The 17,326-nt window shown below is 43.0% G+C and overlaps 1 protein-coding gene across 1 annotated transcript; it reads right to left on the reverse strand.

Annotated features, from left to right (window-relative positions):
• Nucleotides 1-702: 702 nt before the first annotated feature.
• On the reverse strand, nt 703-13,652 carry PGK1 (phosphoglycerate kinase 1). Its single transcript, XM_063346483.1, has 11 exons — nt 13,494-13,652; nt 11,157-11,207; nt 9,898-10,053; nt 9,635-9,779; nt 7,414-7,517; nt 6,564-6,683; nt 4,429-4,543; nt 3,957-4,136; nt 3,247-3,424; nt 2,880-2,978; nt 703-1,181 (listed from the first exon to the last, which is right to left on the reverse strand). Exons 1-11 carry the CDS (start codon nt 13,556-13,558, stop codon nt 1,141-1,143), a joined length of 1,254 nt encoding a protein of 417 aa, XP_063202553.1. The 5' UTR covers nt 13,559-13,652; the 3' UTR covers nt 703-1,140.
• Between the last annotated feature and the right edge of the window lie 3,674 nt (nt 13,653-17,326).

Consider the following 17,326-nt stretch of genomic DNA (forward strand, 5'->3'; position numbering starts at 1 on the left):
ATACACAAGCAGTTCAGCTAGAGCACTGCATCTTCTTATGGATCTTACAAGCAGGGCCGTGACTGCTAACATAATCCAGAACACGCTTTTGGATGCTCAGAAGCCAATCTGAGTTTGGCATAGTCCTGGGTTTGGTTTAGAGCCACCCTGTGCTCACATTCAGGTCCTGCAGCAAACATAGGAGCCAACGCGTGACACTCAAAATGGAAATCCCAACTTTATACATTTGCAACGTGTTGGTGGTCCTCCACTGACAATACTTGCGGTTCTGCAACTTGCTTAAGCCACACACACACGCCTGATTGTCCAACTGTGTGGTTTTAGTATGCTAATTTTAGTGCTTTTAGGACCCCAAACCTGATCAGGGGCGCGCTGCGGTTCTGTTTCCCATTACTCAGATTTTTACCTGCCTCTCATCTTCAAAGTTTCCCCTATATTCAGATTAGATACGTTAGTTGCCTACAACAAAGCAAGTTCTCTAGATGAGAAACACTTTTAAATTTGCACTTTTTTTACTAGACTGGCACATTCAAAATTTCATACTTGATGGCATGGCAGTTTTAATGTAAAGGCATATCTGTAACAATTTACTTCCTTACCAACAAATTTCACTCTGATGATGACTGGGTGCTTATAAATCCACTGGATAAAAATAAAAGGATATTTACCAACATCAGAAAGAAGGACCATATGCAAACTGGCAGCACTTTAAATATGTTTATTCAGCAGCTATTACAATCAGCCTCCAAAAAACTGGAGTCCCCTCTTGTTTCTGAACCGTGTCAAGTGATGAAAACGCTTGCTAAGAACATTGAAGCTACACAGTGCACTCCTTTCTGAGAAACAGACATGTCTAACAGGGATTAATCTCTTTGAAAAGGCAAAATATAAATATATACACTCTAAGTTCACAACAACAGTTTAAACTCACTACATTAATTCAAGTGGGATATCGGTGGACAAATCCACATCATGTAAACTGCAGTCGTAAAATCTCTCTGCTGTCTTCTCCTCAAACCCTGTCCAGTTTTGGTTTACATTCTGTGATCTGCCTGTCGCAGAGTTGAAATACAGAAGCATTGAAGTGTTGAATCTCAGGGGCTGTGCACAGGACCGGGAAGCGGGGCGATAATCTGTTCTCTACACATTGCTCAAGGCATCCACGCCAGGAAGAACCTTACCTGTTAGCAGTTAAAAAATATAAAGTTAAAGAATATCCTCTGCCCTCAAACAACTAAACTTTACACTCGCAACTGCAACATTTAAACATATATAGAAAATATAGGTTAAAAATGGAAGAGCTTGGTTCTACATACACTCCTGTTGACAACTGTGGCTCTTAAGACATATGCGTTGCACTCAAACTGTTCCACATAGTAAATACCTTTTAGGGCTGGAGTAAGTATCCAGCGCACAGCTGCACTCCTATGTCAGCAGGCACATTCTTAACATACCACAGTCATCAATTCTCAATTAACAATAACGGTGAATTTCTATCCAAGTCTCTGCTAGGGTCAGATCCAAACACCTAAGATATTTTTCCATTAAGTTTGATGGCAAACAGATTTTTGATTGGATCTAGAGAGTTGCTGCATACTTTCTTCAGTCCCTAGTGGCATGTAAATAGAATTCTGGAGTGTGTGGTGGAAATTTTAAGAATGAATTAAGAAAAAGAAACAATGCCTCCCACAAGTCTCAAGTCTTTTACTGGGACTAAAAAACCCAGGTCTAGATACTTACATGCCTCATTCCAACTGATGGAAGCAAAGAATATGCTCATCTTTGAGTATGAGAGCCCAGATTATTAAAGCGCAATGTTTTCTAAAGCATTTTTGGCTTTTTGTCCTATTTTAAAATAATGAAGGGAGACCATTCTGGTTTTGCTTTTTTTCAGAAAACCTACCTTCTAATGCTCAAGCCATGTGGCAGTACTGAATTTTAACACTGTTCACAATGCTCTAGTTTGCTGGGGGTTTAGGAGGGTTTTTTGCCCCCTTTTTTTTTTTTTTTTTTTTTTAAATCTTCAGAAGCTTTTCTAATTAGCTAGACTTCCGTTACTTTTAAAAGATCACACACAAACCCACACTTTGGGCCAAAACTTAGACAAGTTTGCCTTTTGAATAAATCGGTTACACAGTGTTTCTTTCTAGCCATCTGCATTCTTTCCCTCTACTATCACTCCCTAGGCAACAGAAACAAAAGCTCTGTCTCGTGTGTAACTGCTGGAAACTAACAGCTGCAATGCAGTTTATTGCAGTTTCGATTCTACAGAGAAGTTGACAGTATTAGATAATTTACACATATTGGGAAACAGCTAATTACCAGAGGAAATGAAAACCTATTTAGAGTACAATGTAACTCATTAGAAGAATCCTGTAGATTCTCACCATTTTGAATTCAAAGTAACCTCGTGCAGGTTCCTAAGTGATCACCAGAGGGCTCCCCAAAACCAGGGAATTTCAAACAACGCGCTAAAAAGGAGACCTCTGGCAAAAATTCGAGACTATTCTGATGAGATTTCCCTAACAGAAACTGGGCATTTTAAACAGTCTGGTTAGCATGTCTCAGGGGATCATCTACAGAAGAGAGCCCACTCTCAAAGCTGTTTTATCTTCTATTCCAGCATTTTTGCTTTCTGGACTTTGCTTTCAGACTGTGCTGTTTGCAAGAATCACTCCATTTTCTTTCCTCTCTTTCTCTAGGAGGACTACAAAAGAAGAGCAATGAGCTCCTCATTCTTCAAAAAAAGCTACTGCAATTCCACATGGTGGAACAGAAGAGACATTCATTCTATTGTTGTGCTTTCTTGAATCAACACATGGTAGAGCACCCAGAACTCCCTGATTTGCTCAAACAAGTTAAGATAAAAGAACGGTTACCCTCTAGCAGTTCCAGGCTGGCGCCACCTCCTGTGCTGACATGGCTAACTTTATCCTCAGTGTTCCACTTTGCACAGCAAGTGGCTGTATCTCCACCACCTGTAATACAAACAAAATCAGTGAGACACAAAGAAACTTAGATTTTTTTCAGCTTAAGGGCCATAGCCTTGCTACAGGCTAGCACCGCTTGCACATACTCAGCATGAGTACATACAGCAGTTTTTAGAGCCCTACCTCCAAGCTGAAGGACAGATGAAAACATGAGGAAAGAAAAACAATTTGATCAGTATTTTTAACTTGGGACTGACAAGCAGAAGTTTCCTTGTTGCATTTAGAAAGACAAGAACACACACATACAACTACTTACCGATAATGGTGATGCTGCCCTTTCCAGTTACTTCTACCACTTTGTCCATCAGGGCTTTGGTTCCTTTGGCAAACTTGTCCCACTCAAAGACACCAACTGGACCATTCCACACAATTTGCTTGGCCCTTCCCACAACTTCCACAAACTTCTTCACACTTTCAGGGCCACAGTCCAAGCCCTAAGACGAGACGCCACAGATATACTTACTGCCAACCCTCATCTCCAATCACCAATATCTAGCTGGGATCCTCTGAAGCTACCCCCTCAACCCCGGATATGAAGCAAGAGTTTCTCTGCTCTGAATACCAAGGAGCAGAAAGCTGCTGCCGTAGGGTGGAGTTTGGTGTAGTATTTATCTAAGGATAAGTCATTTTTAAAATCAATGTAAAATGCTTGAAGCCTTGGTTAGAAACTTTTGCCAACTCTACTTAAATTCCAGTCAAATAAAAGGGATTTCTCCTGCATTCAGATCTGAAGGTTTTAGAAGAATTTTGCTGTTTTAATCCAAATCTCACAAAAGCTACTTTAGACTTAAAAATTCAGAACAACACAGCTTCAATTTCATTAAACCAACACACTCTACACAGCTTGACTGCCTTCAGAAACATTTGCAAAGGATCACAATTACTCTTCCTACTCCTTTAAGAGGTGTCCTTCCCACCCCACTGCTGCGTACTACTTCTCTTAGTCCCTTGCCTATTAAAACCTACCATCCAGCCAGCAGGAATGCCTGAAGCCACTGTGGCTTCCCCAGTCTGTGCATTCTCATCAAATTTGTCTGCAGTGACGAAGTCAACAGGCAGAGTAATCTTCACGCCGTTCTTCTCTGCCTTGGCCATCAGGTCCTTGACAATTTTTGATCCCTCTTCGTCAAACAGAGAGTTGCCAATCTAGAGAAATTGTTTGGGAAAAGTAAAAGAGAAGCCTTTGTTTAGCTACTGGTCTTTACAGAAGAGAAAAGCAGCAGTCAAGCCAAACTACACAGACAGCAATTCTGGAAAGACTGTTTTCTTAAAGTACACAGCTAAACATAGGCAATAATCTGATTTTTGCAAAGTGATTGTCAAGTAACTTCTCAGCACTCCCTACTTTTGCAGAGTTGAGACTGCCAGTTCTCAATACCACAATACATAAGCGACATTCTGACCATATTCTTTAGTAGGAGCTGACATATTTTCATACCTCCATGTTGTTGATCACCTTCAGGAAGGTGAAAGCCATTCCACCACCAATGATCATCTCGTTGACCTTATCCAACATGTTACTGATCAGCTGGATCTTATCCTGAACTTTGGCTCTGGCAAGAGAGAGAAGGAAAAAGAATAATGTAGCCACTGCCCAAAACTCCTCAGACAGAACTTACTCTCTAGTAATCTTTAGCTAAGACAGCATGAAGCCTCACAAGGACATTCTTACTTTACAAAGGGATGGCAGAGGAGGCAGTAAATAGGCACAAGTCTTCCATCTTCCCTCTTTAATGCCATGTATGGAATTTTTGTTGTTATCTAAAAGAAAGCTCCATAAAAGACCGTAGAAAACAACCCTGAGCTACACCTAGCCTGGCACTCAGGAAACTTGCATTGTAGTCTTAGTTTGATCATGCCCTGCTTGGTGACATTAGGTAAGATGATTTCTTCTTTCTGCTTTATTTTCCTCATCTCTAGAACAGGGATAATGACATGAATTTCATGAATAAAATGCTTTCAGACCTAACCATAAGAAATATGTATTGCCTCTACAAATCCAATCTTAGTGACAATGGAGAGCTCTGGTGTGAACCAGCTGCTGACCCCAGTTTAAGCCGTGCAAGTTGCTAATGTTGCTACACTGTGGGAGCTGGACTGGTAAAGAAGCGTTGACGGGATGGGACGGAGCCACAGCAAAACCCTGCAGAGCCCATCTTGCCGTATGCAGCTACAGGCAGAAAGAGATGTGAAGGTGAACTAGATTTTTGTTTCTTTCCCTTGCACTTACCCTGCTCCTGGCACTGAATTACTTTCCTGCACATGGTCTTTCTTTGCCAACATTTCATTTCCAGTTTACATGTTAGTACAGTTGTTCTCAGTTCATCTTCTAGGCCCAATTTAGTTATATATAAGCAGTAGCAAATCTAGAGCTGGACCACATGCAGCTTCCAAGTGTGACCTCCCTCTGGTACAATCAAGCAAGAGTTACTCAATCTGCTATCCCACCTCCGAACCAGCTGCACCGCCAGTGGAACAGTGGTGCTTTGAAACAGATAAAGGTATATTCCGGCTCTGAACTGCTCTCACAGCTCCTCTTGTGACTCACTAAGATGGAGTTGGCATTCATCAGTCCTTGGTGACACAGGGAGTTCAGTATCAAGCTCCTAGACTGGGACATGCTGGTCACCCTTGTTAGGCACCTCTCAAAAAAATGTTATTTTGTTCCCCCTGGATTTACAACACCTCCAGACTTTACTAATAGGCCTGGTATTTTAACATTTTGGCCATCCTAGTTGCTGCTCTAACTCAAATATCTGACAAAGTAACTAACAATCTTTCCCTTGGTGATATACCTGCAACTTCCATCAAAGGCAATGAGGAGTTTATAGCACTTATTGATGGGTCGCCTGCAGCTGTAAACCTTGGAAGGGTACTAATAAAAAGAAAAAAAGCATTGTTCAGTATAACCAAGGTCACAGAAGTAGTTTAAAACTTTATGTGAGAACCAAGTACTACTACTTAAAAAATACATTTATGGGTGCAAAGAGCAGGAATAAGCCACATATTTCCATCAAGAACACGGGAATATTACAGTATCCCAGCTTTGTGTTACTTAGCAAAGTATTTTAATTCACCTGATGAACTGAAATACACTGTTATAGAACTACAGTGCTGAACTGCACATAGAGGTAAGAAAAATTGGCGGCAATGGGAAATTACTTCTACACACAAGCAGTAACTTGGTTTTGCACCTTCAAGTTTCTTTGCACGCTAGCTGCTGTGGAAGAGCAGAGGCCCATCCAGCTACAGTAGGTCACCATTGCATAATGACACATCGTGTCAGTTTACACAGTGCTGAGCTGGCAGGATGCTTGTACTCTGAACCATGGAGGAAAGGTCACTGAATGTTTCAGGGCCATCGTGTGTATCAAGCAGCTCTTCACAGGAGGGGACATGGTCAGTTAGCTCCTCTATAACCCACACCTTACAAAGACCTCAGAACTTATCTGAAATCTGAAATGTAGGTACAGTTCAAAGGAAAGCACTTGTTTGCACCAAGCCAAAATAACTTTTCATTTCTTACAGAGGAGTTAAATAGAAATACAGATTCGATATATTCTTGAATCTTACCCTCCAAGAATTGCTAAGAAGGGTCTCTCTGGACTCTCTAGGGCCTTAGCAAAATAATCCAGTTCTTTCTTCATCAGGAAGCCAGCAGCCTTCTGAGGCAGATTGACACCTACCATGGAGCTGCAGAATAAAAGTAAGAGTAAGGAAAGGAAAAATTTTCCATCAGTACAGGTCCAAACACCCCTGTGTCTCAGCATTATAAAGCAAATCATTTAGTCAGCTGCAGCAATGAGAATAGCTACTACCTGCATGAAAACAAACAAGAGGTTTTAGTTTTCCTAGTTTGATAAGATGGCTGTACGCACTTACTTTCTGAGATTGTTTTTGCACGGACACATTGATACGCAAGACATGTATAGTGTTAACTAGTGATCCAAAACGCTGAGGGACAAATAAGCATAGCAAGAGCAGAGATGTATTCCTCCCATAGCACTGGATTATGAAATCAAGATCAAAGAGGACCACTAGAATCTGCAAGTACACATATCTAAACACGGTCCATGAGAATAATTAATCTGGAGCTATTAATCTTTTGGAAAAGAGGTCTGCTATAATTGCAGGACAATTTATACAAGTCCTAAGCAAGTAATTTTTGTATCTTCAAAGCCTAAAAATCAATTCAAGTCTTAAAGAGTTTCATCTGTCTCCTGCTCCCAGAGGCAAACTTGAGAGAGCACACACTACTGACAACTACCTCCACTAAATCCATTGCTCAGGAGCAAACATAGCAGAATGACAACGGAATAAGCCCAAAAGGAAGTTAAAACTCATTGGGGGCAGAGCTGCATGAGTTGCAATGGCAGACATCATTTTGCAGTTCAGCCTATGGAAAAAAAAAATGGATACACACCTGTGAGCTCGGTGGGCCGTTCCAAAAGCATCATTGACATAGACATCTCCCAGTTTAGAAAGAGAGGCTCTGAAAGCCTCCACTTTTGCAGGATCAGCCTTGATCTAAAAAGAGAAAGAATGAGCAAAGTCATCAATTTGACTTGAAAATCCAAAGCAAAGAAAGGTCAGCTGAAGAAAATCATCAGTTCATCCTGTTGGGTCACTGGATTTCATATGTTCTTTCTCAGTCCAGCAGGAGCAACAAAAAGGTTTAAACTCCACGTTAAACCCCCCAAGACTGCTATTACAGGCCTGAGGACTGTTCACACTTCAAGTTTCTAGTCCATCAACAGAACAGGAATGAATTACAGCACTACCAACCTTTCAGTCTCTCTCCAAGACTTCCCGTTTTGTGCAGTGAACACAGGTAACACAGAAACCACATGCAGAGACAAGGCAATGCTGAGATGAGACTAAACAAACTCATGCTCGCTTACTGAACAAAGAAAGTGTGGTCTCCAAGTGCCATAGGTAAAAGGACGAGCTCCTGAAGGATTGATTTAGCAGCTGCACATAGCAGGCCACAGGTGAAAGCAGCCAACATCGGAAAGCTGGAGATAAGCTTAGCATGTAGTGGGCAAGAACAGATGCATTTCTGTTAAAAGACTTTTTCTCCATCCTCCAAGCATCCTACCAAGTCCTCATGGGACAGCTCATGTAGTTCGGTTTTCTTTCCCACCATGAAAAGGCAACAGAGCTCACTTTGACAGTAAGTGACTGCTCAGGCCTAGTTTACAGCCACTTGCTCTTAAAGAACAGCCCAGACTGGCAGTCAGAGATCACCTCTCCGAGAACCTTTCTGCTTCATCAGCTCACCAGCCCAAGTGAAGCCTCTGCTAGCACCCAGAGGTAACACCACGGGGACGTCAGCAGGAAGGTACTCTAATATATGGCAGATAGGTTCAGGGCGGCTTTGGGTACCCTTTTATTCACACAGCCTGAGCAAAAGACAAGCCAAAGGGACTACGCAGATTATAGAACAATGCTGTCAACTGCTCCTTCACTTGGTAAATTGCCTGGCTTTACCCAAAGAGATTAAGCGCTCCTGTTAAAACCAGTAACATCTGTAAGCAGAACACAAGAGGCTCTGAAGGAAGGAACCATTACCACTTGATCTGCTTTGGAAAGCCAGAGTTTATAAGCACCAGCTAGTAATCTGCAGTCTTGTATCGCATCACTATTTCCATAGCACTGACTTTCACCTCTGTTAGGATGAGAAACAGGTCTGTCAACATCTCTCCTGTTGTGCTCAACTGCAGTGCATGCTTCCGTATGCATACATCCAGATAAATAACCTCAGAATTACAGAAATGCACAAAACCGGGGGACTGTTTCCCAAAGCAAATTAAATTCTTGCCCCACTCTTCTCCCTGCCACCACATTGGCTTTCAGTGGCACACAGTTCTAACAGTGAATAATTCCAGACTTGTTCAATTTCTCACTGCCATCTGCAAAGGCTTATTAGTTCTCTGTGTTAGTTTTCTAAGCTACAAGAGTCCTGTGTCAGACCATAAAGGGCACCACATGATTTCAGCATTCCACTCCACGCACTGAATCTGAAAGGAGCCAAGGCCTGCGCAGTCAACAGGGTCACCATCGCTAAGAAAAGCAGGTGTCTGGAGCAAGCACTCTTCTTGACCTTCAAGAAAATGTCAGAGGTGCAAGGCAGCCCGGTTCTAGATGCCCGCTCATAAGAGCAGACAGGCTTATAGAAGGGTTTGTTAATCCCTATGCTGCAGGATGTTTAAACATTATATTAAAACATTAGCCAGATAACCAAGAAAAAAGTGTCATTCTTATGGCCCCAGTGGCAAATTATCTCCAACAGACCTTGTTTCTTGTTTTAGACATCCCAAAATAAAGTCTAATAAGCAGCAATCTATTTCCTGTACAGCCCTATTTTGCTCCTTTTTCCTTCTTTTACAGACTACACCACCATCATCAGAGTGATCTGTAGCCTTTCACTTAAGTTGTCTTATCTTGGAAATTCAATGCATTTGACTAGAATTTTTGCACAGCATGGTACAAATGATCGGACATGCTGAACTAAAGATCTCTGACATCCTTCTGAGAGTGAATTCATAAATAACATTTTAGGCTGCTAGCTCCTTGTCTATCTGCAGCAAACAAGGTAGTAAGACCAGAACAGGCATGCACAAAAGTTAGACTTGAAGTTTCACCTTGTTCCCTGAAGCATCCTTCCCTTTCCCTTCTTCTTCTACATGGAATCGGAGGTTCTCTAGCAGGATGACGGAGCCAGCTGCAGGATTAGCACAGGCCTTTTCCACCTCAGGACCAACACAATCCTTCAGGAATAAGACCTCCCTGCAAACAAAAGGTATACACTGTCATCCCACCAGTGACTCATTCTTTCAGAAAGGAAAGCATCCAGGTCTGCCACCAGAGAAAGGGTGGTACATGCTGGACTGCTCTTCTACCTCACCTGCCCATGAGTGCTTTAAGCTCCACAGCTACTGGGGCCAAGGAGAACTTTTCAGGCATAGGAACACCATCTGGGCGACCCAGGTGACTCATCAAAACCACTGACTTGGCTCCATGATCCAAGCAGTGCTTGATGGTAGGAACAGCTGCCTTGATTCTGTAATGGCAGAGAAGAACAAATTAAAAAGGATTCAAGTAGAGTTTACCACACAAGTAGACTTAGTGACCACTTACAGAAGAGCCTTGGGAGTCATCCCTTAAAAATGACAGAAGAAATGGAGTACAAAAGCTGGGCAGAACAATTGCTTAAGAAGTCCATCTTAGCTCTGGCGTTCACATGGTTCAGCCTAGATCTCATCAGTAAGTCTCCAAAAGGGAGACCAGGCTTCTTAGCCGCCTATCCTTGCTAGAACAAATGTCTAGGAGACTAACAACATCCAACAAGAGAACAGCTTTCCCTATGGAGCTAACTCTCCTAGGGACTGTGACAATCCTGAAGCACAGTCCAGAAAGCATCAACAAAATTCTCCGCTCCAGCATGTTTTCATATGTTTCACTGTTATCTTCCCTGCAATGTAGGACATGGAAGTAAAATGCAGTTTGTAATCTAAATTCTGCCGATTTCTTGTAGCTAAGAAATGCCAGGACACACTTGAACATTGGCAGGCTTCCCAGTTTAGTCTGTGATCCTGAATCAATAAATAGAGATGATGGGAATGTCGAACAGTGAGCATATTGTGGGGAACAAAACTGGCATAGGCCCGCAAGCGACAGACAAGCAAGACAAGACATTTGATATCTAAACCTGTGTCTTTGTATGCTGCACTAGAACAATTATTCTAACATAAGCCAACAAGTTCACACAACTGCAGGGTAACCAGGATGCAGAAAGTCTTCTGGATACTATGAACAAATACAGCAAATTTTCACACACAGCCAAAGGGATGTGGCTGTGAAATGGTCATAACACTTCATACACATTTAAAGAATTAAGTTTAGGATCTGTACAATTAAGGGACTTTTTCTATATGCTTTGCACAGCAGCTATGATGAGAAGAAGCCTTGTAGTTAGCATAGTCTGCTAATAGCTACAGGGGTTTTAATTAACAGTTGTTGGACCTTCTCTGAGACACCTTTAGTATTCTGGTACGAGCAACGACAGCTTAATCATGGCAGCATTCCAGGTACTGCTAACAGAACTGGGGTAAAATCAGAGCTAGAACTTTGGGACTCCCATCTGGGATGGAAATTATGGCTCACCTTTGATTGTTGGTTATGTTGTGATCCTTCATTGGAACGTTGAAGTCAACCCTAAAAAAAAACAGAAATAAAATTAAATACTCAACAAATGTCTTTCACAAAGAGTGAGAGAACCTGCCAGTAAAGTCACTGGCTAGAAAAGCAACTTTACAATTAGAGTAAGATTTTTAGCTCTATCTTGTACACAAGTTCCGTTTTGAAATCAGTATGTTATTAGCTACTTCTGCTTGTAATAACAGAACACAAAGGGAGAACAAACATCTCCTGAATCACTTAGTAAAGCTATGCCACCAACACATCCTAATGCTCATGACCACAATAGCAATGATGCTGAAGCAGGAAATAAGAGATTGAACAAGCTCCCCACAACCTTCTCATTTTAAACAACGTGGTCTCAGATCACCAACTTGGAGCTTTCAAGGGAAGGGAGGCAAATAATGAAAAACTGACATTGTGCTCTCTAACGAGGCCTCTAAAATACTTGGCTGGGCTACTACGGCAAGCAGGCAGGCTCAAGGAAGCTGTCCAGTTACTGCTTCGAACTTCAAATTTCCCTTCTCTGCAGCTCTAATCCCTCTGCAGACGAGTGCTGTGGCTTTACCACATTCCCACTGGAAAACCTAAGGTGGATCTAGAGGTAACTTCCCTACTCCTACCGGATGAATGAATGGAAGGGAGGAGTTTCATCAGCCATTTGTCACCAGCATACCTCACGCACATGTGCTGAGGAGCAGCCGCGGGAAGCTGTGTTGCATAACACCAAAGGCAGAAATTACTCACAGAATTACGGAAGGGAACATCCAACCAACTGTAACAGCATATCAGAGTGAGGAAAGTGAAATATGGCATTACGGTTTGCTCTTTGTTATTCTGTATCTATATTAAAGAGCAACAACAATTCAGGAAGTTGCTTGAATTCTCTTGTAGCCTGCTCAGCACGAGACACAGATTGAAAGAACAACAAAAGCCGCCAGCAGAACAGGAGTAGCTGAGCAGAAAGAAATTGAACTGGCAGCCTCACAGTACAGTGGACTAATTCTAGAAAGGGGAAAGAAAAGCACCATTATCGTGCTATTATTCTAAAATGAGAGAATAAAAGAATAGTTTGCTTTACAGAGGCATCAGAGCTACAAAAGAAAGACCCAGCTCACTCTTCTTCCCCATTGCACAACACCTGAAATCTGAGCTCCCTCTGAATCCTTTCTCCTCCCCATTCCCAACTTCTCTTGAAGCTTCGGCATTAGGACTTGAAAATAAGCGGGTTAGGAGTATGCCAAAGTTATGATGAATATGAGAAGAAAAAAGGAAGTATTGATTTTAGCAGTACTGAGAGCACATGGTGACTCTTTTCAGGGAAATGAGATGCAGGCAGGAAACACAAAGATTGACACATCATCTGCTGTTTCACTTGGTTTTAGTAGCTCATCGCAGAACTGCAAAGACAGAGGTGTCCATTAACTATCAGAGACTAAGAACTGGCTAACCCATCCCCTGCCAACGCAGGACTGTAACACAAATCAGAAAAGGAAAAAACAGTTACATGGCAAAACCCTCACAGTTGTTACAGAGATAAAAAGCTCTTTTGTTGTACCAGATTTAGGAAGTGCATGCAAATTCTGAGCCAGCTTCTTCACTACTCATTACGGGAGCGAGATTCCGGTAATCAAATTTCTAGTGAACTACTAAAATAAGATGGCAGAGAGACAAGATAAAAAGCGCAAGTTGTCTGACGCAGACTACAGGGAAGAGAAGTTATAATTTTATTACACCTGCCCACTCACCGAGCAAGGTAACAGCCACTTACTAGTCATATTATGGTGACCTTGACAAAGAATCCCACAATAAAAGTATTTCGAGCAGGATGTGCCCTTATTGCCCAGTATCTGTCAGCAGTTCCAACATCAGGCTTTCAGCAGGCCTTGATGTTTTATAAATGAGCCATGAATTCCTATTTTAGGGTTTTACACCAGGACGTGCTGAATACCGGCGATTGGACTCTTATTGCAAAATGGAGAATTACCGTTTTATTTGGGTAGCTGATCAGAGCCGTATTTTCAGTTTTTCATTGCAACACTTTTTGGATCTGCAATAAGGCCCGCGGAGGCCATGGGGGGAGGGCACAGATCAACCCCGCCGGGGCCCGGGAGGCCATGGGCGGCTCTCTACCCCCCTCCATCCCCGGGAAACATCCCCCCCACCCCCGCGGCCTCGTGCCCTCCTCACGGGGCCCGGCTGGTACTGGGGGCCGCCCCCGGGGACAAGGGCACCAGGGGCGGCGGCCCCGGGAACGGCCGGGCCGTTCGTCCCCTCACCGTGCGTCGGACCCCAGCTCCTCACCTCATGACGACCCGCTTGCCCTTCACGTCCACCTTGTCGAGGGTGAGCTTGTTGGAGAGAGACATGGTTGCTCCCGGCTCAGACCAACACGCAGCTCCGCTCTGCTACGCCGCCGCCCGTGCTCTGCTGCAGCGACCGCCAGCGCCGCCGGCACCCAGCCCGTCCCGCCCCTGCTCCTCAACGATTGGGCCGCGCCGCCCGCCGAGTGTTGCTATTGGTCGAACTGCCTGCCCGTCGGCGGCCTGCCCGCCCCCGCGGAGGCCCGGTCACGTCCCGCACGCAGCCGCTCGGCGCCTCAGAGGCGCTGGGCAGGTACAGGCCTCGACCGCGCCGCCGGGCTGCCACAGATCAGGCACGAATTTAAAAATGTATTTTATTGTAGAAATAAAAATAAATCTACAAGAGCAGCATATAAAATGTTTTTTTTCTGGAAAACACAGTACAGCAGTTCCTGCAGGTAATGTAAACCTGCACAGTCCCCCAGCAATACGGTTCATCCAGCTTTCGGAAATAATCAGCTATTTGTTTTGTTGCCTCCTTAAGTACTTGATCAGATTTCACTGAAATGAACCCTCTTTCGTTTCCAATCTCTGAAGGAGATGGTCCAGAGAAGGGCAGTGGAGCTCAAGTCTTGTGAGGGGCGGCTGAGGGAGCTGGGGGCGTTCAGCCTGGAGAGGAGGCGGCGGAGGGGAGACCTCGCTCTCTACCTGAAAGGAGGGTGTAGAGAGATGGGGATCAGTCTCTTCTCCCACGTTAACAGGCGACAAGAGGAAATGGCCTCAAGTTGTGCCAAGGGAGGTTTAGATTGGATATTAGGAAAAATTTCTTCACCGAAAGGGTTATGAAACACGGGAACAGGCTGCCCAGGGAAATGGTTGAGTCACCATCCCTGAAGGTATTTAAAAAACGGATAGACAAGGTGCTGAGGGACATGGTTTAGTGGTGGACTTGGCAGTGTTAGGTTAACGGTTGGACTTGATGATATTAAAGGTCCCTTCCAGCCTATACAATTCTGTGATTCTATGATCCAAATTAATAGTTCTGGGCCTTATCTGAGAGTAAAATATCCATAAATGTTGGATGTCTGTCAGTTGGTGGGGATCCCTCAAATGAAGGACAGATGCCTGCACAGCCAATACACAGGTCTGGCATCTCAACTAAAAGGCAAAACTCAGGATATTTTTAAATGACCTAGATAGATTCATATTTTTTAAGACAACTGGAGAAAAGAACAACTGTTTAAAGGGATACACTTTCCGAAAGTATGGTTTGTAAAAAAATTCTTTTTACCCTTTTACCCTTAGGGTAGCTAGGCCTTTCTGTTTCCTGGCAGGTTTAGCTTTTTGCTACACTCACTACATATGCAGACACTGCTGAGAAAATGGTGATGGCAAGCTGAGTGCCTGACAAAATCTTTTTTTGTTTTTCTGACAGAAAGGCCAAACTTAGAGGAAGAGCCTAAAACAGGCAAGTGAAGTGCAGGCAGAACAGAAGAAAACAGTGTGCACTTACAAGAAACAAAGTACAAAGATACGTAGAGAGCTAAACTAATGCACCGCTCACACATGGATGAAAACATGCAGCCTGTGTGGGCTCTAGGGCAGGAGACTCTTGTCGCAAGACTTGTTAGAAGGCTTGGAAAAGGATGGGCCTCCAAGACAGGTTAGAGACATCATTTTATCCAAATTTTATGGCAATCTCAACCGCAATAAAAGCTGAAATGACACAAGTGGGAATAAACTGATAAGTGATGTGAAATATAATATGTGAAGTCACCTGTTAGGATGCAGAAGACCAGGTAAGCATCACCTTAGTTTATCAGTGTGTGTCAGCAGAGTTTATAATCTATAGATATAAATCAAATTAAATTAGGTTCAGTAATGGTCTCAATATTGACTGCAGAGTAACTCTGGAGTGTATCCAAGGGTCCTTCCTGCAAATTAGTAAACAGGCCTGAACTTGCAGTAGCCAGCAGGGTCCCTGTAAACCAGAGAACCTGGGGGGCGCTCTCAGTGTCACCAGTGGGCAGGGATGTCTGGGAATATCGATGCTGATACAACATCCCCCAAGGACCAGGAGCCGAATCCTAAATCGGTCCTGAATCCAGCTTCCCCAGAGTCTGGGAGTGTTCCGTTTTCGGATCCTCTTCCAGGATTAGTTCAACAAAAGAGCTCTCTCAGGAGCAGGGATTGCCTGCACACAAGCATGGCTGCTAAGAGCTGCTTTTACCCACAAAGCCTGAAGCACAAACAATAGCAGGTGAACAAATGCTGATGTTAAAGTACTCTGGGTAAAAATACTCTGGGTAAGGAAGGGGTACTCCAGATCCACAAGAGCTGTAACTACTTAACTGTTCTGAAATTAATCTATTTCCTTCTCCCTGTCTACTTTGTGCTGTGCTGCTTTCTTTAAAGGAAACAGTTAAATTCCTTGATGCTGACTCAGAAAGGGAGGCTCTTTTCAGCTGCAGTCCACAACCGCATCTTTGCCTCACCTATTACTTTCCCAGGAAAATGGATTCATTCATTAGCACAAGGCTTTATTTTAAAAAGCTTGCGTGCCACCTCCTAGGGGTAAAAAACTCTGGAGGAGAAATGTCAGAGTGTGTGGCATGAACACAGTAACTTGAGCAGCCACAGCAATGTAAGATACCATGCTGACTGAGGAGAGGGGACAGTTTGACACTTGCTAATCTCCAGTTAGAAGAGGGCATTCAGGAATAAAGGACTAAGCAAGCCATAAATAAAAATAAATAAATAATAACGACCAAGAATACCCAATAGGACTAGCTCCACTACAACTATGTGATATAATAGGCTACTAGAATATCATGTAAGTCATCTGAAATAAAAAGCTTAGCACAGTTATAAAGATCTATTGTTTGGGGCAGAACTGCAGCCATAGTTCCTAAAGCGTACTCTGGTTTTACGCTTGCTTGCTTTCCCTCCATTTTTTGGTGCAGAAGATGAGGTAGGAGGGAGGAAGTCGCATGAGAACTTGCAGTGCCAGAATGTAATTCTGGATGGCATGTGTCCAGGACAATAGAATTTGTGCATTATAAAGAAGTGATAAAGAAAAAGGAAGTATTAGAGAGTGTGTTCGAGACTCAAAGCTTATTTCCATGCCTGAGTCACCTTTCTGTCCTTCCCTCCTGTTGCAAAATATTTAGAATATACTGCAAATATTTAAAGAAAAAAAGACCATGCAAACAGTTCAAAAGCTGTACTTTTAAATTAACCAGTACAACAAAGCCAGGAGGGCAAAGGGCTGGTAATGAAAAAAAAAAACAAGGATCAGGCGTTAAAACCTGTGACCATCTTAGGAAGTAATTTCTAGGAATACGAAACAGAAGCTGTACTTTAGACTGACATATCTATTGCCTGCATGATCCTGCTTGCTTCATTTAGCCAAAAGGAACGGGATTATGGCAAGTTTAGAGAGATCATGGGCTTTGGTGTACTAGCCTGCATATTTATATGAATAAAACTGAAGGGTTGTGGTTTGCAGACCGATAATCTGCATCTTTATCTGTGTTGCTATGACCCAGTCTTCAGAAACTTCCTGCTTTTATAACCATCCTCTGCATTTTAAGTTTCTACTTAAAAACAGCCTTCAGCACAAGTTCTAAGTTTTCTTTTCTCCTTGCAGTAGTGCAATATTCAAGCACACATATCTTGTAGGAATGATAAGAGAGCATTCTTAGGAGAGTGAGACGGAAGAAGTTCAGGAGGGAGACTAAGAAATAGCCTTTTTTTTTTTTTTTTCCTCAAATGTTGGCTCTTAACCTTATATGCCCAGATTTCAGAAACAGAGCATCACTGAATAAGTCTAGA

This window comes from Chroicocephalus ridibundus, chromosome 9, assembly GCF_963924245.1.
Source record: "Chroicocephalus ridibundus chromosome 9, bChrRid1.1, whole genome shotgun sequence".
In the NCBI taxonomy this organism is placed as follows: Eukaryota; Metazoa; Chordata; class Aves; order Charadriiformes; family Laridae; genus Chroicocephalus; species Chroicocephalus ridibundus.